This window comes from Meles meles, chromosome 1, assembly GCF_922984935.1.
Source record: "Meles meles chromosome 1, mMelMel3.1 paternal haplotype, whole genome shotgun sequence".
NCBI classification, from domain to species: domain Eukaryota; kingdom Metazoa; phylum Chordata; class Mammalia; order Carnivora; family Mustelidae; genus Meles; species Meles meles.
Window position 1 is genome coordinate 115,749,132 of NC_060066.1, and position 23,339 is coordinate 115,772,470.

Genomic DNA, 23,339 nt, shown 5'->3' on the forward strand with positions numbered 1-23,339 from the left:
AGGGTTTTTTATTTTTGTTTTTTTGTTTTGTTTTTAAAGTAGGCTCCACACCCAGTGTGGAGTCTAACACAGGGCTTGAACTCACAGCCCTGAGATCAAGACCTGAGCTGAGATCCAGAGTCAGGTGCTTAACTGACTGAGCCACCCAGATACCTTTTAAGATCTTATGCCTGACTTAAGAACTAATGAATCCTTACAGTATAGTTCAACTGTCTTGAGTGGTTTTGGGATCCTCACTTGAGGCTGATGGAGAAGACAGCAACAATAAAGCACATTTCCACTCAGTTTCTAAACTGACAGGCTGGTGTTTATTAGGACAGCAGGGTGTCCTGTTCATCAGAAGAGGTTTAGAGTTCCCTTAGTTCCCGCAGCCGGGCGGGGGCAATTCATGTTCTTCTCTCCGAAAGGGGGAAGACAGGGAAGCCACGTGAGGAGCTGGTTCTCGGGAGTCCTCTGGTCTGGGGTCAGATTTGAGCGAGGACAAGCCAATCAAGAAGAATGATCAATAGGGGGCGCTTGGGTGGCACGGTGGGATAAGCGCCTGTCTGCCTTTGGCTTAGGTCATGGGATGGAGCCCCAGGTCCGGCTTCCTTCTCAGCTTCTTCCTCTGCCCCTCTCCCGGTTCGTGCTCTTTCTCTCTTTCAAATAAATAATACATACATACATACATACATACATACAATCTTAAAACAAAAACAAAAAACTAATCACTAGGATGGAATGTTCCAAGTGCCTTTTGTTTGCATCTGAGGCGGGAGGTTTTGGAAGAGGCCGAACAGTGAGAGGACGACTAGACCCGACCAGACCTGGCTCCTCAACCTAAGGGAAAGTCCACAGCTGAGATGGAGGAGGAGGAAAACAAAGAGGAAACTGAGAAGGGAGAAACCCAAGGCTAGAAGTCCCAGCTCCGGGGAAAGGGAAGGTTGGGGTGGGGGCGAGGGCGGGCAGGCTTAAGGAAAAGGTGGCCTGAACTGGAATGTGACAGGCGGGACCGGCGGCAGCAGGAAACCCGGCACGTTCTAGCAGTTGCCCAAAATGTCCCGTTTCCTTATATTTTAACATTCCAGGACAGCGGCAGAGAAGCAAGCTCCGTGCTGCTGCTGCTGCTGCTGGAGGAAAGCGCTGAAGGAAGTGCTTCAGAGCCGCCCGGTCCTGCGGCAGAGTTCTGTCCCCGCACGGGCCTGCCGAGTGGGACGCAGCTTTGAGGGGTGGGGGAGGGGCGCGACAGCTTCCCCTCCCCCCAGTTACAAAGTTGCCTCCACGTCCTAGACGTCCAGGAAAAGTGCTGGAGCAGCGGGAGGAACGAAGAGAAGCCTGGCTTTTAAAACGCAAGCCACTTTGACGGAAAGGCTCCACCGAGCAGACGAGAAGCAGCAGAAAACCCGCCCAACAGGGTGGACAGGAAGCAGGGCCCGCTGGGCGAGGCGGGGCCAGAGCGGGCGGGGCTGGTACCGCGGGGAGGCCGGGGGGCGGGGCCGCGGGAAGCCGCGAGCGAAATTACTAGGGTGCGCTCTACGCAGTCGGGCCTTAGAGGCCAGCCGGACGCGCCATGACGGCAGGGAGTGCGTGCGGCTGGGCCGCGGGGGTCCTCGGCGTGGTCTGCCTGGCGCTCCAGTTCGGTGAGTGGGGCCTTCCCCGTGCCCTGGCGGGGACTGGGCAGCGCTGGGGGTGTCGATGGCTTCAGGGCTCCGGAGCTGGGTGGACGGGCGGGGCTCGAGGCGGCCACGGCTCGGTTGGGGAGAAGAAACTCCGCCCGCGGGACCTTGTCCGGCAGAGTTGTCACTTCAGCAAGTCTCCCGTGGGTAGTCAGGAAGCAACTTTGACGTTAGGCACCGGAATCCTTCTTTGAAAGAGGGATGGGACTGTGGCTCGCTCACTTTTCCGGTGGTTTTTTCTTTTTAGAATCCTTAATCCCCATCTCCCCCAAGACCTTTCACCTCCCCACTGGGTGTTCCTCCGGAAGGGTGTGCCTGTGCTGGGGTTCCAGTGACTGCGAAACCACTTGTCGCCCCCCCCCCCCAACTACCACCCCGGGGTGCCGTCGCCTAGCACTGGGACGGCCTTTCACTTCTTCCGCAGCGGGTGAGCTCCCCCAGGACAGGTCCCGGCGGCTGGACTTACCAAAGAACTCGGCTTATCCGCGGCGTGCCGGGTGGGGCTCAGGAGCGGCGACTGCCGATTGGTTCCCCTTCTGCTCCCCTCTCCTCCAACGCCGCGCGGCGTTTGAGTTGAGCTCCTGCCCAAAGGGTACCCGACCTGGGACAGGGACCCGCCAAGAAAAATGACTGAATCGCCCCAGGATTCTGAAGCAGGGCGGCTGGTGCTCCTTTCTCCTCCCCTGAAAATGTAAAAGAAATCTGTGCGTGTAGAACCGCGTTCATCCCTTTCCCATTTCTTCAGCCAAATTAACAGCCCCATGAAATATTTATGTCTCCATTTTTACCTCCCCACCTTTATAAACCCCTACACACACAGCCATAGCCAAACCTCTGAAGCATAGTAATAAACGCTTAACTAGATCTTCTTTCCTTGAGGGTTTCCCGTTGGGGGCCCCTTTGCACATACAATAAGTCAATCTTCCATCTTCATTCTGCGCTCAGCTTCCATTGAGTGTCTATGGGGTACGTGCCTTTGGAGACTGCCTAGCGCGGAGCGGTTGAGAGATCGCGAAGTGCCTACATTCTAAGGCACAGAAGTAAATGCTGTAAGACAGGCTGAGCATAAAGTGCTATGGGCGTCTACAGGGAAGGGAGCAGTGTCTTCTGTGGAATCGTCTGTCTTGTGAAACAAAGACTTCATGGAAGGGACGGTATTTGAACCTGGCCTCGGAGGATAGATGGTGTGTGGACCTACCATGATGTGGGAAAAATTCCAAGAGGTGAAAAAGACAGGGGAGCACAGTGTACAGGGTGAACCTGGGCAGTTGAGAATCATTTGGTGTCCCTTGGCGGGTCCCTGTCCCTAGAGCCTAAGTGTGCCCGTGGGAGCTGGAGGCCCAGCTCTACACATCCCGGATGGGAGTCTGGATTATCTTCTGCAAGCAAAGGAGAATTCTTTCTGGGCCTCACAGAATCAGAACCATGTGCTTAGGAGGAATAATCTGGCAGCAGTATGGAGGAAGGATTGCAGCCTGGAGTCATTGGAGGCAGGGATGCTGTCACAGGGGGATGCCATCACAGGACACCCCCCCCCCCCCGACTTTCCTATGCTGATCGCTGTGCAAAAGGGGCAGGTGTACCTACAGGCGGAGCCTGTCTCAATGGGAAGCTGCCCACCAGTGATTAAGAGCATCAGCTCAGCAGTCAGATGCTTGGCTTCCCACCCTGGCCCTGCTCCTCGCCTGAGTTATAATTTCTATAAATTGCCTAACTTCTGCAAGCCTCACTATTTTTGCCTTGAAAGAGACAGAGTATCACTCACTGGTGAGGAAAGGTAATGAGAGTATATACTTCCTAGAATGTGAACATGAATCACTGAACAGATTCTTACTGAGGGTCAACTATGTGTTGGGCACTATACAAGGGACTGGGGTTACAAGGGACAGACTTCCCTGCTTTTGTGAAGCTTACATTATAGTGGGGGAGAGAGACAGCAAATAAATAAATGAGTAAATATATAGATGTTGGGTGGTGGTTAAGTAAACACTAATACGGAGATTAGTAATACAGAGGAAAGGGGAGTAGGCATGGTTGATATTTCTTTTTCCTTCTTTAAAAACTTTGCAACATCAGAAATCTTTAGAATAGTTGCAAAAAATAGTATGATGAACACATACACACTTTTCTCCTGGAATCCCCAGTTATTATAATTTTTTGACACATTTGGTTTACTTCTGTTTACACACACAATTTTTTTTTTGTCTAAACATTTGAGAATTGCAGATCTTATGACACCTTACCTGTAAACATTTCAACATATGTCTTTTAAAAACGTATGTCTCCTGGAATCCATGAAACCATGATCACAGTCAGGAGATATACCATCAGTATAATACTGTTTGCTGATAGAGTCCAGAAGCTGATCCTGGATCACACATTGCATTTGGTTAGTCCTGCCTCTTTAATACCTTTTAATCTAAAGCTTGCCAACTCTTTTTTTTTTTTTTTTTTGGTACTTTATGACATCACCATTTTTGAAAGGTCTGGGCCAGTTTTTTAGTGTCCCCAGATTTGGATGGTCTGTTTCCTCATGATTAGATTCTGGTTAAAACTTGCAGGAATGTTCCATAGATGTGCCGTGTCCTTCTCTGTGCATTTCAATAGAGAGCAGATGCAGTCCTATTTGTCCCATTATTGGAGAACTTAACTTTGGTTATTTGGTTAAGGTGATCCACTAGATTTCTCTATCACAGAGGCACCTGTTTCCCTTTGTAAATAATGTGATTTATCAAGTGACATTTGAGATTGTATAACTGTCCTGTTCCACAAGAAGCTTTCATCCAGTGTTTTATCCCTTTGTAAATAATGTGATTTATCAAGTGACATTTGAGATTGTATAACTGTCCTGTTCCACAAGAAGCTTTCATCCAGTGTTTTAGCACCCAGTGGTGATTCTTCTCCAAGTCCACTAAAATATTTGTAGATGGCAATTTTCTATCCCTATTTTTCTTTATACATCATTGACATTCTTGAGTAATGAAGAGCTTTTGCTCCTCCTTTTTAATTTTTTTTAGTTTGAGTATGGACCCATGGGTATTTCTTAAGATGGCATTTTTTTGTCAACTCTTTTGATGCTCGGTGATCCAGATTTTGGCAGATGGGAACCCCTGTGTGCTTCCATGTTCTTTGCCATGTTTCCATCAGTTTTTGAGAACTTCCTACTTTCTGGCACAGAAGCATGTCTTGGACTCATTTTGTACCTTTTTCCTGCCTCAGCCTGTAAACATTAGAGTCTCTCGTTCCTTTTAGTGGGAGATGGGATTTAGAAATCAGTATCTGGGTATTAGGTGTGCTCAAGGCTACTGGAGTAGTTTCTGGTTTCTAGGCTGTCAGTTCTCAGAGCTGGGAAAATTTTCACAAAGTCATGAGTTTATCCTGTTACCACTAAGCCTCATTTAACAATTTGGTTCATCTTTCTCTTCCTCCATTCCCTATTCGTATCTCCCTTTGCCACAGTGAGAACTCTATTCCTCATAGCATCACTTGTTTTCCTAATATGCATTAAACACAAAATAGTTTCCTCACTGCTCACTTGGTACTGCTACCAAGCACAAACTTTACAGTTTGGAGTTTCTTCACGGTTCTTTTTATTCATCCATATATCCCACTGAATATGTACAGAATACTGTCTTTTTTAAAGTTACTTGGATTAATTTTTTTCTTCTGGGTGGTTATGCTATCAACGGAATATATAGTTGCATTAATTTGTTTCTATTCAATTTTAGGGTTCCCCCTTGATTTAATTTTGAAGTAGGTGAAATATTAATATGGTGCCAGTCAAACCATATAGATATATGCTCAGAAATCCTGTTCCCACCCTCTCCCTGTCATAACAGGTCCTGTCTGTTTCTCTTTTATCCTTGTTTCTTTTTGTGGATACAAGTGTTTGATGCAAAAACAGTAACAATAGTAACATCCTCAATATATCCTTTTCTTTTTTTTTTTTTAATTTGTTTATTTACAACATAACAGTGTTCATTGTTTTGGCATCACACCCAGTGCTCCATGCAGTACGTGCCCTCCCTATTACCCATCACCTGGTTCCTCAACCTCCCACACCCGCCCCCCCCCACGCCCCTTCAAAACCCTCTGGTTGTTTTTCAGAGTCCATAGTCTCTCATGGTTCATCTCCCCTTCCAGTTTCCCTCAACTCCCTCTTCTCTCCATCTCCCCATGTCCTCCATGTTATTTGTTATGCTCCACAAATAAGTGAGACCATATGATACTTGACGCTCTCTGCTTGACTTATTTCGCTCAGCATAATCTCTTCCAGTCCCGTCCATGTTGCTACAAAAGTTGGGTATTCATCCTTTCTGATGGAGGCATAATACTCCATTGTGTATCAATATACCCTTTTCTACCTTGCTTTTGTCTCTTAACCGTATGTCTGGATAAGCATTCCATATCAGTTCATAGAGACCATTGTCATTCTTTTTTACAGCTACATAGTCCTCCATGGGCTGAATGTCTGATGTTGCATTCAGCCACCCTGCTCTCTAGTGGTTCATGTTCTACACTGTGTAGCCAGGGGAGGGTCTCCCTAAAATGGTGACAGTTGAGCGTGGCCTTAAGTGACCCAGGCAGCTGTCTGGGGGAGCAGTATTCCAGGCAGAGGGGCTAGTAGCAAAGACCCTGAGACGGGCTTCTTGCATTTAAGGGCATTCAAGGAGCCCATTGCACCAGAAAGCAGTATGAAATGAAGTTGTAAGCACAGTCAGAGAGATAAAGTCCTAGAGATAAAGTTCTGTGGGCCCCTTTAAAGACTGTGACTTTTTTACTCCCAGCGAAATGGGACGTCTTGGAGGATTTTCAACAGGAGTGAAATTACAGTGACTGAAATGTGTAAATGAATTATTCTGGTGAATCTGTGGAGTGCTGTCTGTAGAGGGAGCAGAAGAGACACAGGGGGACCAGCTGGGGAGGCCATAGGAACAGTGCGGGTACGCAGTGACCGCAAGAGCGGGGGACTGGATGGGAGATGGCGGGGTGTGTTTGGAAGCGGGAACCAGCAGGATTGGGTGCATCGTCAGGATGCCACGTGGATGGGGCTGAGGTAGTCCAGGCAGGTAGCAAAGCTCAATAAAGACTGTCGTTTCATCTCTTTTTAGCAGAACCTGCCCTCTTCTATTGCTGCTTTGTATAGTTCCTTTATCTTGCCAGCTATCTCCACAGAGATTTTCTTTCCCTGTATGCAGAAACAAAGCCATATACTACTTCTTAAAATGTTCCTTTCACTGATTTGTTTTCATGGGTTTTTTTTTTTTTTTAAACAATAGAGAATGTTAAACCTGGACATTAGATGATACAGTGTTTGTCTAGCCTTTCTCCTTTTTAAGTTATTATCTCACATTATTAAGTGAAACTTGTTCATTTTTCTTTCTGCAGTCAAGATTCACAATCTGTGTGTTTTTATTTAGGAAGAAGATACTCTGAGTCAAAATAGTGTGGTGTATTCCTGTAAGAAAACTAGACCCTTTGTTATCATAGTAGCTGTCAGGAATTGAGTACATACTCTGTGCCAGGTCCTATGCGGAGTAGTTTGGATTTTTGTTTTCATTTCATTATCACCACCAGTTTTTTTTAGGTAGAGACTATTAAAGAGGAGAACAAAGTTCAGTTAGGTTAAGTACCTTGTCCAGGTTCAGTTCACACAGGAAAGAAGTGAAAGCGTGACAGAAGTCACGTCCATCTGACTCAGAACCCGTGCATTCCCAGCCCAAGTTTAGATAAACAGACTTTATGAAGATTTGAAGATCCATAGGTGACCTCTCTCTCTTTTTTTAAGTTTGTTTATTTTGTTAGTAATCTCTACACCCAGCATGAGGCCTGAACTCACAACCCTGAGATCAAGAGTTTTATACGTTCTTCTGACTGAGCCAGCCAGGTGCCCCCACAGGTGATCTCTTACGTGTGACATGTATGCATTGTTCAGTGTAATTTTGCTAAGACATGTAAAAGCATGTAGGACAGCACCGTTACCAGTCACATAAGATTGTTTTCAAAAGCATCATCTGCAGAAGGGGGTTGGGGAAACCTTGTTTGGGCTGTAGAATTCAGGATGTGGATTTATTGACGTATTTATGAACATTTTGTTACAGTTATACTCTCTCTATACACCCATACTTTACTCCCTAGTACTTTCGTGTAGTCCTGATCACATTATATATAATATTTATGAAAATTAATGGTAATGCATCATATCACCTCAATTCCACCCTTACTCAGATTTCCCCAGTTGTCACAAGAATGTCTTTTTTTAAAACATCAGGATCTAATCAAGTTTCTCACATTGTGTTTGGGACTAGGTTTTTGGTTTAATTTTGATGGGTAGCTTTGAAAAATTTTTAAAGAGACTTAGAACCACCTTTTGAGAACCAGGTCAAAGAATTTGTTTTACTGTCCAAGAAATTGTAGATGTTTCTTGAATGAAGACAGGCTTTCAGGGTAGGTATTAGTTCCTCTGTTTAAAAGCAGAATGTTTGCCTGCATACAGCATTTGTTTGCAGAAGTTTTCTGTCTTTTGATTTCAAATGCAGAAATCAAGTGATTTCTTCTCAAGTGCAGAAGGTTTTTTAAAGCTTTTACATAGGAAAACAGTTAGACTCAGCAGTCACAAATCAAACCTGTCTCCAGATTGAAAGTGAAACCAGGATACTACCTTGTCCACTTGTTCAGACGCATTGAGGTCTGAATAGGAGTTGTAAAATACGGAGACTGTCCCCACGAAAGTGCTAGAAAAAAATCTTAGCATTTTTTTGGAGATAACTTTTGGTGTCTGTCCACTAGCATCCAAAGAAAATGTCTTCCTGTTACATTATAGACACAGCATCTTCTCCTTTGACCGTTTCCTTTTTTGTTTTCTTGTTTTCCTTTCCTTTTTAAAAATCTTCTTGCCCTTGTGCCCTTTTTTGTCTTTCCTTTCCTTTTCTTTTCCTGCTACTGGTGCCTGTACCAGTGATCTCTGAGTCCAAGGACTCTGAGGCTCCAATTAAAATCAGTGGAAGTAAGGAGACCTATGCCCAGAATCCCTGTAATAAGTTCATGTCTGCTCTCTGCCCCCGGTGGGGAACTCCTAGTTCATAGGTCTACCCTTTATGACCTTGACCAAGTATCCCATCTGAAGGAAACAAATTATTTTGATAAGCTTGTTCTCAAGACCCATTTCAGGTCCTAGTGGACTTAAACTTCCTTTCCATAATGTTTCTTAAGATGTCTGTTGTGATTAGTGTCTGAATTTCCACCAGGCTCACTGCTGTGTAGTTTCTTGAACATTTTCCCCCTGTAACAGTTAAAAACTAGGGGTAAAATGCTATTTTATATACACAATCAGAAAATAATAAGAAATTCAGATTCATAAGAAACTAATAAGGCTGTGTCATCATAAATTAGTTTCTCAACTATGAGCCAAATAACCTGAAAATGGTAGGGATTATAAAGAAATTCTTAATGAAATGATCAATAGTGTATAGAAATACTTTGAATCAGACTTTGGAGAATAGATTTTAAAAGGCTCACATAGTCTTAAATTGCTCTAGTAAAGTCCTTATTCCCCAAAGCATGCTGTAGATCTCAGATATATCCTCCAACAAGAACATGTGGGTTTGAGCCTAGTGAGCTCACAAATGGGGCTTTTGAGCAAGATGGTATATGGGTATCTCGAAAGACAGGCTGGAGGAGTGCTGACAATTAGAAACATAACATGAAACTGGAGAAAATGATTTTGATAATATATTTTACTTCACGTAATAGAACCACAATATTTTCATTTCAGCATCTAGAAAATATTAATGAGGAATTTTACATTCCCTTTTTCATATTAAATCTTCAGTGTCTGGTGAGTATTTTTCCACCACAACACACCTCCATTTGGACAGACCACATTTCATGTGCTCATGAATCATGTGTGACTAGTGGTGACTGAGGCACACTGTACAGATGGAGAGGGAAAAGGATTTTAAGTGTCAGCCCAAGGGGTAAAATGGGGAATGCTTTAGCCTGACAGGAGACAGAAGAGCTCAACAGGAAATTGATTTCATTGGTTCCAACATCTCCATTCCAGATGAGCTCACCCGGGAGGCAGGGAGTAGCTTGACAACTGAGAGCACATGCGGGGCAAAGTTCTAGGTGGTTTCTGGGACTGGGGGTGCCAAGGGGCTTACAACCTTCTGAGATTCAGGTGGCTGCTGTTTCAGGCTGAAATCAAGGAGACAGGGAAGCAGTGGTAGTGTAGCTGAGAGCAAGAGAGTCCTGTTTTTAGCAATCATGGCAGCACAAGTCCTTGACTGGATCTGGACAAGGATGGAATGGACAAGGGAAGACCAGGCATCTCACTTCCTGGCTAACAATCCGGGCTCCGGAGCTGGCTGCCTGTATCTGGGCACCAGCTCTTTGGCCTCTGCATGACCTCAGTCAGCTTCTGAACCTCTGTAATCTGGTGGCTCCCATTCTTTGGAACGTTCTTCCTCATATTCTCAGGCCCATGCTGTCACTTTTTCTAGGCTGAGTTGGCCCAAGACTCATTTGGAGTGGATTTATGAAGAGCTAGGTTAAAGAAACGAGCTGCACTGCACTTCCTTAAGTAAAAAGACTCAATTACCTCTTTATTATCAACATACCTGGTGAGCAGATTTCCTACCCCAAAACTGGGACATGGGGTCTGACTGATCTGCTGATATCTATGAACCTAATAGGACAGATTATCTGATAACAGACATTTTAGGAGAGTGGCCACTTCTCTGTGTTGTAAACGTGTATACGTGTGTAGAGAGAGACTTTGTTTCCCAAAATGCCATCACTTTCACACTCCAGGCAGATGTTAACGGACAGTATGCCATGATACAGAGGAGAAAGGTTATGGTCACAACCTCCTGTCTGGAGAAGAGACTCATCTGCTCACTTGGGTTCAGAATGCCCCCAGATCCTGCTGTCTTCACGCTTGAAGGAGTCTTTAACTGAAACACCGTTAGAATATTGAACATGGGGAAATACCAAGATTTATATATTCAGGTACTGAAACTTTTAGGGGATTTTTTTTTTCATCAAATCAACTTCGATCTTAGCTACTAAAATATGCAAGCCATCCTTAAAATATATTTTAGAGAGAGAAGAAGACTTTAAAATCACATCATTCATTTCTAAGAAATGACTTCGGTAAACAAATTGCATCTCCTCAGATCTCATACAGGCTGTTACCTTTGATTCTGAGCTGACATCCTGCATGGGTCCACGCTTACCTGGTGCAGGTAGCAGGCAGGAAGGAGAAGCAGGAGACAAAGGGGAGCATCTTGAAAGGAATAGCCGTGGGGGAGAGATGGGAGTGGGGATCCAGCAGCCTCTCCAGTCTGGCTGTGGTGCTGGTGGCAGGTATTGGAGGAAGGAGCCTCTTTCGCCTGCACATGGTGGAGGGGCTGTCCCAAGCTCAGGGTCTGGGGAGTTGCCAAATTCCGAGTTTCCATCAGGAAGCCCTGCTTTTCGGACTGTAGTCGAGTTGTATTTCCGTTACTTAATTCACTCAAATATTTATCAAGTGCCCTTCCTGGGCCAGGCAGCGGCGAAACAGTGGAGACAGAGAACCACCCTGTCTTTGTCTGAACTCAGATTGGGATCAGTTGCCGCCTTTTAAGAATGAGAAGTTCCGGGGCGCCTGGGTGGCTCAGTGGATTAAGCCGCTGCCTTCGGCTCAGGTCATGATCTCGGGATCGAGCCCGGCATCGGGCTCTCTGCTCCGCGGGGGGCCTGCTTCCTCCTCTCTCTCTGCCTGCCTCTCTGCCTACTTGTGATCTTCTCTCTGTCAAATAAATAAATAAAATCTTTAAAAAAAAAAAAAAAAAAAAGAATGAGAAGTTCCCCCACAAAAGTTGAGCATCCAGCATTTCTTGGAAAATCAGAAGTTCTGCAAATTGCACGCGTGCCCACGGGTGGGAACTGAGGAGCGCATGCGCGTCAGTGTCCGCAGCCGTCTGCGGGCTGCACCTGGGACCTCTGTTCATGCTGCTTCTCCACGTTCTCTCAGGCTTCGCAGTGGCACCTGTGGTTTTGTTTCCCGTGTCACGTCTTCACGTGTCCCTTGTTTTCCCTTTCTTTCTTTTTTTGGCTCTCGCTTTCTTTCGCCCCCGCATTCAAGCCTCTCTTGTCCCTTTCCGCATTGCGCATGGTACCTTCCATCACGCGTGGGGAGTACAGACTCCTGGACCCTCCCTTCAGCTTCGTTTCTCATGGCCTCTAATTGTGAAGCCCTGTCCCATGTCCCTTTGTCATATCTGAAGTCGTTTGCAAACTGCAGCAGTACCACCACAAAACTTAGGTCGTCACATTTTGGGGATTTGGGTTTATCACTTTCTTGCTCCGTTAAACCTCAATTTCCTCATGTATATCAAGCGGGGGGTCCTGGGGGCCACAGACTCCTGTTCTCTCAGGACCCCTCAGGCCGTGACAGTCAGTGATTTGGGGACCCCTGAGCCTGTTACCTCACCTGCAGGTTTCAGAGGCATGCTTGAGTTTCAGCTGGGTAGTCCCCATACAGGATTTCTACAGATGCGGTTTCTAGGATGTATCCTGTCACGTCTGTAATAGCCATGCCACATAGCAGGCTACATAAGAAAATAGTGGTTAAATTTTCAAACCGTCTCGGTTCAAATCTAGTTTTACCACTTCACTAGCAAGTCACTTAATCTTTGTGTTCCTCAGTTTCCTCATCTGCAAAATAGGGTTAAAAATAGCGCCTGCCTCCTGCATATTTGTAGAACTCTTCCAAGGGTGCCTTACAGATAGTGAGTACTATGCAAGTGTTTGATTACTAAAAATAGCAGTCAGTGTCAATCCCAGGACCCAAGGAAAACACCCAGAGGAATTTGTGGCTGGGAGTGGGAATCTCTCCTCTTTAACTCAGTAGTTATGGTGACCATATTTTCTAAGTCAAAAAATCAGGACACTTCATCTTTAAATATGTGAGTTCCAGTTCTGACTTCAAGCCATATAAGAATTACCAAAATTGGGTGTGATGGTGTTGTTTTGCAAGGACACTGCCACAAAGTATTTGGAGCTGGGGCTGGTTTTAGATGTAGGATTTCTCTATCTGTTGGTATTAGGTACCCCCCATCCTTAAAAGACCATTCAGTATTCTTCAAAACAATTTTTAAAATGCAGGCTGGCATGGATTGTCTGTTTAGGCTATCACTAATGCATTTTTTTTCTCTCCCTCCGTTTGTAAATGATGCAAGCTCGCACCACGCTCAGTGGTCACACCGCCAGGATCACACACAACAAAGGCGTTGATGTGGCCTGACTCACTGCAAGAAAAAGAGGGAAAGCCCTGTTGAAAGCCACATTTATTTCAACCATTGTGTAAAGACTCTCAGTCTTATTCAGCCTTCAAAACAATCGTTTGTGGTGGGCGTTATGATTTACATTTTATAGCTCATGTGGGAGGCTTTTGAGAGTTCCACTGGGCCCGTCTGCCTGAGAATCTGGGCATGTACCCTTCTGCCCCCCAGGCGTGGGAAGTTGACATCCTCTCTGACCACCCCAATATCGGCAAAGCAACCAGCCCACTGCTGACCCCTTTCCTTTGCTGCTGTTTGTGTGCAGATTCATTCATTCATTCACAGTGTGTGACCTTTGAGAAAGAACTCACTCCCCTTTCTCTAATTCTTTTTTTTCATTGGCAGTTATCCTATCAGCAACTTACTTCAGGGTTAGTCTTGGAAGTGCAGTGGAAAGAGTTTACTGTGGGAAGGGAATGCTGGACAGTAGCCACTACAAATGTGATGATCCCCAAGTCTGTATCCTCTCCTGTGTGCCCAGCAGCATACTGGACCTCTCCACCTGGGAGTCTTACAGACCCCACACAGTGTTGGCATCTGAAAGTATGATCTTCTAGCCCCAGCCTGGCTCCCCTTCACATCCCCTGTCTTAGGGAATGACACCAACCACCCCTCTTGAAGAAGAATTAAAATATAGATAACAAAAATTTCTATAATGTACAAGGAACTCATAAACTCTGATGAGAAGAAGACGAGCTAGCCAATAGAACAAAAGGCCAAGGATACAAAAGGACAATTCTCAGAAAAGGAGATCCAAATTACCAAAAAACAGAAACAATGCTTAAATTTCTAGAGGTCAGGAAAATGCAAAGTCAGAGAACAATGAATGACATGTCACTTTGTGCCTGATAATTAAATGTGCAAAAAAAAAAGGAAAAGATCGCTGGGTGCTTGCAGGGTACAAGGAAAAGGGGAAAAGGTAACTCAGATGTTACTGTTCGAAATGTAAATTTCAAATGGAAGCTTTGTGGCAGTGTCTATTAAAAAATCTGGGGCACCTGGGTGGCTCATTCCGTTAAGTGTCTGCCTTCACTCAGGGGTCCTGTGATCGAACCCCACATCAGACTCAGTACTCAGTGAGGAGCCTGCTTCTCCCTCTGCCTCCTGCTCGCCCTGCTTGTGCTCTCTCTGTCAAATAAATAAATAAAATCTTAAAAAAACTTCTTTTAAATAAAGAATATGTTGCCCTTTAATTTAGCCCCACTCCAGGGACACTGTCCCATAGATACAAAACCATAAATACGCAAGAACCTGGACATAGGTATGGTTGTGACAGTTACTGTAGTAGAAGAAGCTAGGGACCAGCAGTGGCGGATGGCTAATTAATTACGGTTCATTCGTACCCTAGAATGAAAGTCTTGCCATACCAGTGGATTTGGTGTGACCTTTATGAGGTACTCTTATTGGGAAACGCAAGATGTGGAGAAGCATGCATAAGACCGTTTTCATTAAACCATGACCAGGCATATAATTTTATATATATATATATATATATATATGTATGTATATATATATATATGTATATACATATATATATGCATTATGTGTGATGCATCTTTGTCTCTATTTGATGATCTGAGCAGGGAGAAAAAAAAGGGGGGGTATATTCTGAGTTATTAATGGAAATTACTGGACTGAGGGTGGTTAGAGGGCTTGGAAGATGGGGTAAGGCATCCAAGCCACACACACCCACACAGGTCAGAGAAGAAGACTGTGCTAAGTGTCTATATCACCATTCTGCATCTATATAAAATTATATCTATGTGTCTATGTATGTTTTGTTTTTAAACACATTTTTTAACTAAAGAGTTCGTCTTATTTGTCACCATCCTGCCTGAAACTCTTTGGTAGCATTCTCGTCTCAACATACAGGGCAGAATTTTGTCTGAGGTCTTGCAAGGGCTGGGCTCTGCCTGCGTGTGCAGGCCCCCAGCTCCTCTTGTCTCATGGCATTGCCCTCCTGCCTTCTGGACCTGTATCCCTGAACAGGGGCCTGCTCCCCCCAGCCCCACTTGGTGGCACTTGCTGCTCCTCATTCTTCACAAGCCGTCTCTAACCCCTCGTCGGCTCCCCAAGTGGGTGCTCTTTAGTGACACCCTGTGTTTCTACTTGCTGGCCCTGAGCACAGCTGCAGCGGGACGTTGGTCCAATTATTTGTGGTTTTTAAAAATTAATTAATTAACTAATTTGACAGCGTGCACAAGCAGGGGGAGCAGGGAGCAGGCAGCTGGAGAGGGAGAAGCAGGCACCCCGCTGAGCAAGATGCCTGATGTGAGGCTCTATCCGAGGACCCTGGGACCATGACCTGAGCTGAAGGCAGACGCTTAACCAACTGAGCCACCCAGGCGCCCCTGGTGCAATTATTTGGCTCAAGTCTGACTTTGCTAACAAAAAGTCAGCTCTGAGAGGCTGGAACTGCTTCTGTCATGTTCTGGGGGTGGGGGTCCCCACATCGTGGAGCTGCCCAGTGGGTACTTGCAGAGCAAATATTTCCAGAATGAGCCTGCTGTGAAAGGGGGGCGGCACAAGAGTCGGGAAGTCTGCGTTCCGGTCCCTCTGCCGCCCTGAGCCTACAGAGTGACTGTGAAGCCTGTCTGCGCGTCTGTGCGGCACGGTCGGCGCCACTGCTGCAGTGTACGTGACGGGTGTCACAAAGGGACATGAGGGGGGCGCCTGGGTGGCTCAATGAGTTAAGCCTCTGCCTTTGGCTCAGGTCATGATCTCAGGGTCCTGGGATTGAGCCCCGCATCAGGCTCTCTGCTCAGCGGGGAGCCTGCTTTCCTCTCTTTCTGTCTACCTCTCTGCCTACTTGCAATCTCTCTCTCTGTGTCAAATAAATAAATAAAATCTTAAAAAACAACAGACAAACAAAAACACAAAGGGACACGAGGGTGCAGGAATACACCGCAGGCAGCGAGGAGGCATTCAGTGACGTTGTCATTCAATTTTCTTGGTACCCTGTCACTTCACTGGTGAAATAGGGAGTTGTCTGACTAAATGATTTTGAGAATTTCTTCCAGCTCAAAACTGGCTTTTTTGGAAACGGTCTCCCCCTGCCCCTCCCGTGCGTTCTGCCAGCACTGGCTCCATTCCCGACTTGCTCCGTCCTCCAGTGTTCAAGCCCAGGAGACATGGCCTCTCCCTGGGAAGATGGCAGCCGAGGGTCATCTCATACCTCTTCTCTTTCCCCACCGCCCTCCCCACTCCTGCATTCATTCATGCACAAGACATTTCAGGCCTCCGCTAGTGGGTGTGGATAGACTGTCTCTCCTCACATCCTGCCCCTCTCATCCACCTTCCCATGTGGTCTGGTTGAGTGATCAGCACCCCAACAAGGCTGCTGGTGAATTCCTGTGGGCAGTCTCCCTTAGTTAAGGGAGAAGGGTTTTCAAAATCCTCGCAATAGACGAACAGGCCCTATTTACTCCTTATTTGAAATTACTGAACACGGATGCCTACGATCGGTCTATTTAATAGTCTTCATTTTTTCCCCATGTTCTTTCAATTACCCTGATTGCTACTAGGCAAAAACTTCAATCAAGTTTTAATTTATCGTTAATGTCTTTCCCTTAACAGCTGCTCTTCTCTCTGAACAGGAAAGTCAAGTCCAGAACCAGATGCATTTAAACCCTTTCTGGGGTATCGGGAGTATCCCAGTCTAGTGGTGGTAGTAAATATTCAACAGCCGGATTGGGGGCCAGTAGACAGGAGTCTCTGTTTGAAGCCTTGGTTCCTTTGCTGTGGATACTCCCACCGTGTGGATTTCAGGCTCTCAGCCAGGCTTGGCTGCACAGGGCCGGGCACAGATGCTAACAGTTGACTCGCGAGGGGGGACAGTTGAAGCCAGCTCACCCATGCTCCCCACGCCACTGAACCCAGTCCTGTGCCCTGAGTGGCTCCGCTTGCTTCCCAGTCCTTGTCTCTGATCTCCGCTAATAGCCTGTCAGTCAGCCAAGAAGGACACCTCACCGGTCCATTAACACCCCCTCTCCCTCGTCTGCACCTCCAGTCACTAAACCCTGGTGCTTTCTGTCCCTAGCGGCTCTTGAGTCTGCGCTTTTGTCTGTCCCCTCCATCCAGACCTTGCTCTGGCCCGCCCAGGTGGCCACCCTCTCGTTGCTCCAGCACTGACCTAGATTCCGGTTGCCATGCCTGCATGCCTGTCCCGGGCCACCACTGTCCACTTTGCAGGCCACGTCAGCTGGTCTAAATGACGTCACACCGGTCTTGCGTAGAAAACCGTCCTGTGGCTTTCGCTTGCCATTAGGATCCATCCCAAGCCGTGAGCCTGACACCCCCAGGCCCCCATTCACATACACTATGATCTGGCCCTGCCTGCCCCTCCAGCCTCACCCCCCACCTGTGACCCACTTGCTTGCTTCCTCTAGCGACGGGGAGCTACTTTTATTTCCTCAAACACACCAGCTCCTTCTCCACTGGGGACCTGCTTTTTTGGGGGGGGGCTCTGCTTCCTCTATCAGTACAATTACCTCTCCTCCCCTCCTTCCCCAGGCCTTGGGCAATGCCTCCTGTGAGCATCAGCATGACTTCCTAGGGAAGGCCCTCGAGGAGGTAGCTCCCCCCAGCCTGCTTTGTCTTCCCCACACAGTGGGGCTTCTAGAGGGCCTGCGTTGCCCACAGTTCCCAAAGGGGACTTGGTGCGCCATTGAAGCTGAATCCGTTTCTTGCGTGTATGTGGGCCGCAGCGCCCCCATGAGAGAGGAAACTCCCGCCCTCCGTGAGCTGTGTTTGTCATCAGCCGTTTATCTGCTTCGTGTAAAAAGTAGCTGATGAATCATTTTTACTGCAAAATCTACCCCCCCACCACCACCAAAGAGCACCTTGGAGGATGGTTTTCTATTTTCAGTCAAGTCGTGTTGGTTTTCCTAACCAATTTCTTTTTCCCTCCTAGACTCCATCAGCTGTGATTCCCAGATGTTTGGAACTGTGAATGGGAGCGTAACTTTCCCTGTATCAAGCTCTGTACCCTTTACAGAGATTATGTGGACAAAAAATAGGGATAAAGTCCTTGAATGGGAAGCAGGTTCTCCCGTCAGAGTTTTCCCACCTTTTGTAGACAGAGTTCATTTAGACATCACATCGGGAAGCCTTACCGTCTTCAACCTAACATCTTCGGATGAGGGTGACTATAGACTGGATTCTTCGAGCACTGGCGACACTTTGTTCAATCTGAAGGTGATTGGTGAGTATTCCATAAATTGGTTTGTTTAAAATGGCAACTGTCCAACTATTTTAAGAGACGAACACAAACGAATGGTTTCTGAGAAATATTAGAATTGGATCTCTTAGGCTGTCAGGCACACCAGAGCCAGTGTCCGTCCCCTCGTCATCCTCTGAGTGAGGAGAGGATGTGACCGAGATGGAGGGAACAGCCCCAGCTGGGTGGAGCTGCTGCCAGCAGCATCGCTTGTCTTGCTGGGAATATTCTGGAAAGATATGGAGTGGCAGCAGTGAACTCAGAACTCTGAGCTCCACTGAGAGATGATGCTCCGGAAATTAGAGCGTGCACCTGCACTGCACCCCAGGAGGTGGATTTTTTTCTCTCCCCTGTCACTTTACATGGGAATGTGAGATGGAGCCCATGTTCCTCCACACTTCCCATCGATGCTTCCAGGTCATTCTCCTTGTCATCTATAGGCTTCTGGATACATCCCGACATTTCTGGTTCATTGGAAAGCCTTGCTCACTTTTGCTGTTTCTGATGTTCCTGCTGTCACAATTCTTAGTGACTATAATATTTAAATATATTATTCTAATGTCCTGGCTTCTAAGTCCCTGGTCTCCTCTCCTGTGATGGTCTTGTCCTCCCTCCACCTCCTCCACTACCTTTCCCCATGGATAGAACCTAGAAGTTGTCATTACCACTCATTCTGAGTCCTCCACTGTGTCAGGCCAGGTGTCCCCTGCTCTGCCAATTCTGCCACCCCTTCACCTCGCGTGACCCCCTATCCTCCTTAGGCAGCCCGAGTGTGCTCACTCACGGGCCCAAGCACTGGGAGATTTCGTTAGTTTCCTTGCTTTTAATTTTTTTAGTTTAATATTTTAAATTATTTTTTTAATGATTTTACTTATTTATTTGGGAGAGAGAGCAGGGGCAGGAGCAGAGGGAGAGGGAGAAGCAGACTCCCTGCTAAGCAGGGATCCTGACATGGAGCTCGATCCCAGAACCCCGGGATCATGACTGGAGCCACCCAGGCACCCTTTTTAAATGGGCTGTACTCCTGTGGCCTGTATGGCCAGGTCCAGTCCAGTGCGCTCCGTTTTGTGCTAACACACTATGGCTGTAGAGAAACTCATTGGCCCACAGAGCCTCACACATGAAGCTTCTGGTCACTTGCCTCAGTCAAATCCAACATGTCCCCCAGTGTCCTAGCAATTATCCTTCCTCTCCTCAAGCCTCGTAGACCCTCTTCTCCAGACCCACTCCTTAGCTGAAGGCTTTGCATCTTGTTTCACTGAGGAAGAGAAGCACTTGGAGGAGAATTTCCACAGGCTGTCACCCTCAGCCTTCCTGCCTACCTGCCCTTGAGCACCGGTACCCTGCGCACAGAGGTCCAGGCCCTCTGCTCTACCCTAAGCCCTCTTCCTGCCACTGCCCTTGGGGACATCGCCCTAGTCATTGCCCTTGCCCTCTTCCTGCAGCAGCGTCCTCCATGGACCCAGCTGTCATACGTAGTATGCCGTCAAACATTGACACCCGCACTGGGAGCCCAGGATGCCCCCTCCCCCGCCCCTCCAACTACCACCCACTTGCCATCTTGAGTTCGTAGAGAATTCCATGAAGGATTATCTGTGTTTGCTTTTTAACCCCTTTTCTTCTTTTGACTTTTCACCCACCCCAAACAGGCTTTCATCACGCCAGGCTTTCACTCGAACTCTTGATCTCATTGAAGAAACCAGTAATCCATTCGTGCTCTCCTCCACCACATCTTTCCTGGCCACTCAGCAGCATCCGACAGAGCGAATCCCTGTCTCTTCTGAAACACAACCTTCTCTGGGCATGCAGGATCCCACCCTGTTCTGGTTTTCTGTTAGCTCACTAGCTATTCCTTCCCGGTTTGCTTGGCTGGTTCGGTCATCTTGCCCACCTGCAGGTCTTGGAGACCTGAAGGCCTGAGCCACCTTTCTCTGCCTGCATTCACACCCAGCTGGGTGAGCTCATCCTGGCTTCGGGCTTTAAATACTATTTTGATACTGATAACACAGATTGAGAGCTCTGACCCGGGGCCCCACTGACGTGTGTTTCGAACCGCCTCCTCTGGATTTCCACTTGGATGCCTGTCTGATGATAGTGAGCTCATCAACTTTCCCTTAAATCCTGTTCTTCCCCAAGTCTTTCCCCCGCTTGGTTAATGGCAGCTCCTTCTTCCCAGTTGCTCAGGCTAAACCTTGATGTCATCTTCGACACCATGTTTCTCTTCCTCTTTCTCTCGAACACCATGTTTATTCCACCAGGAAATTTGCTGGTTTTGCAGTCTCTGACCACCTCTCGCCACTTCCTCTGGGGCTGAGCCAGGGCTCCTTCATCCTTGTCTGGAGGACTGCAGCGACCGTCTAACTGGTCACCCAGCTTCTACCATTGCCCCTTACAGGAAGCATTTTGTGTTATTTTCAGATTTAATTACATTTAATTTTTTTCCAGTTTTATCGAGGCATAATTGACCTGTATCACTGTATAAGTTTGAGGTATACAGCATAATGATTTGACTTACCCGTATTATGACCACAGTTTATTTTTAAACGCAAGCAGCCAGAGTGATCTTAAAACAGAGGTCAAAGCGTGTCATTCATCAGCTTAGAACCTTCCAGTGGCCCCATCTCACTCAGAGCTAAAGCTAAGATCTGTAGTGAAAGGCCGTATGAGCGTATGAGATCTGGCATCCATGATCACCTCTTTCTGTTCTTGGGTGTCCTAGTGTTGCCCTTGACTTTGGCTGCCTTTTCTGTGCTGCCCCTCAGCACTGCCAGCTCAACCCGTACCCATCTTGGCCCTCTCTGGGGTCCCAGGTTCATTGTTTACTCCTAGAAGAGGGTGTCATTCTAGCCTTACCTCCTCTATGCCAGAGGTGTTCTAGAAAGATTCATCTGGTAGCAAAGTGTGTGAAATGGTTTGCAGGGAAGGGAGAAGAGGCAGAAAGTCCAGTGTAGAAGTTCAAGGCTGAGCTCTCCAGGTCCTGTCTGAGGCAGTGTCAGTGGGATGGGAGGGGGTGAGGAGCTGGGGGAGTAGCTATTATTCACAAGTTCACCTGCCTGGTCTGTTGGAGACACTGGGAAGAAGAGAGAATTTCATTGTAGCCCTAGAACTCAGGTACTAGGTGTTCAATAAATATTTATTACAGTAATGAAAGCAATTGAACCAGGCGACCGGGAGGTGGGAGGGGGAGTTGACAGAAATGGGGACTTTCAGACTGGGTGGCTGGTTTGTCCAGAAGATGATTAACTCCATTTAGAAGAGTGAGGCTTGTTAAGGTGTGGAGGCATCCCATTAGGAGAACCAGTGCATGCCTTTGGAGAAGCAGAATTTATAAAATATGCAGGTTGGGGATCTGGCTGTTTATAGAACCAGCAACTAAAAAGATTGATTTCGTATTTAGATATCAATGGAAAACATTTGAAGAGCCCTTTCATAAGAGTTTGTAAAACTGCATTCAGACTTTTGGATATGTTTAACTTTTTAAACTTGATGAAAGGGTTAAAAATAAATTGATTTTTAAAATTGGTCATTCAGCTAAGGTGCATGATTTCAGGAGTCAGCCCAACTGAATAACCCTTAGGAAGCCTCATTAGCAAAGACCTGCAAGCCCAAGAGAGGTGAGTGTTGATCAGGAGGCAGTGATGTGGGCAGCATTAAGGGTGGGACCTCAAGTCCTGGCTCAAGAGTCTGGCTTTTAGCCTGCAATACTGAGGAGCCACTGGATCTGATCCTGGAGCAAAGAAATGACTTGATGAACTCTATTTTCAGATGATTAATCAGATGGTAGGTATTGGTGGTGGATTACAGAGGGGGGACACCAGGTTGGAAGTGACTGTTATCTTCTAGAGAGACAGGTGTTGCTGGTAGATGTTGGGAAAGGAGAGAAAGAGAAGATACTTCTAAGAAAGAGTCAAGCGAATTTAGATTTGGGTTATAAAAAGATAGAAGATGACTCAGGATTTCACACATGAATGACAAAACGATTGGTCATCCTTTTTTTTTTTTTTTTTTTTTTTTAAATGAGGAAGGCCTACTTCCTTCAGGGTAAGTTAATACCTAAGTGACTCGGTGATCTTCCGGAGACACCAGACCTAATGGGAGATTTTCAGAAAGGATATTTTAGGCAGGGGGATTTCCTGGCACCCCCTCACTTCAGGCCATCCACTTCCTTGTGTGTAAGTTCGTATTTGGCTTCCTTCTTCCCTCAAAATCCCCTTCGAATTTCCACCACCAGTGTTTATTAGTTCTTTCTCTCGTTAGCTGCATTGAAGGCGGTGATGTTTATATAAGTAGAATTAACTGCTCAATCCTTAAACGATCTGAAGTGGTATGACTTTTTACTAAAGTTAAGAGAAATATGCAAATAACCATCAGATCTGTAGAAGCAGTTCTCCATCTTACAGAGCAGTGCACTGGATTCATGCATTGTAAATGGACAGAGTTGTCTTAAGGATGAAGTGAATACGTTTCCTATCAGTTTCATGCTGCTCGAGGTCCAGATATAACTCATACTTGTTCGCTGTGGCCTTGGGAAGTCCGGTGGGCAGTGAGAGAAGCTGAGGATTCTCAGCAGAGATCTGAGCTGTAGCAGACCTGAGGAGGGTTTGCATCCTTTCCCATGAGCGGGACGGGCTCTTCCAGTGGCCCTGCTGTGGCAAGACCACCAAAAAGAGCTTTTGGATGGTTCCGTGCGCTCTAACAACACGCAAAATTACACCAGCTCTCCCACGTGGGCCCTTTCAAATTCTCTTCATACTCCACTAGACCTTTCCAACCTTTCAGAGTATTACATTCCGTTTCACAGGTGAAAATGAGATCGATTTAGCCATGGACTTCCTTCTCCATCTGTAGAACAAGGGGTCTGGGCTGGTTGGTTTCTTGAACGTGTTCCGGCTACCACAAGAGCCATGGGCCAAGGTCACACAGCCAGCTGGAGCTCCACGCACGCCCGTGGAGGGGGGTGCTCACCTTCCTGCCGTGCGTTCTATTACAGCTGATGTGACCGTGCCAGGCAGCGCGTGTTAGCCCCCATGTCAGTTATTACCATGTCACCTCTTGTGATCCTCATCCCCATCGGGAAGAGGAGGTGCTGTTGGTTTCCCTGTAATGCAGGAGAGGAGACCTAGCCACGGGGATTCAGTACCT

The 23,339-nt window shown here is 46.8% G+C and overlaps 1 protein-coding gene across 1 annotated transcript in view; it reads left to right on the forward strand.

The window, feature by feature from the left end:
* Positions 1 to 1,484: 1,484 nt before the first annotated feature.
* Positions 1,485 to 23,339, forward strand: part of CD58 (CD58 molecule) — a 39,036-nt gene continuing 17,181 nt past the window's right edge. The window contains exons 1-2 of the mRNA XM_046017718.1: positions 1,485 to 1,619; positions 17,892 to 18,182. Of these exons, the coding sequence (XP_045873674.1) occupies positions 1,550 to 1,619; positions 17,892 to 18,182 (361 nt within the window). The 5' untranslated portion in view covers positions 1,485 to 1,549. The remainder of the gene's footprint in view (positions 1,620 to 17,891; positions 18,183 to 23,339) is intronic.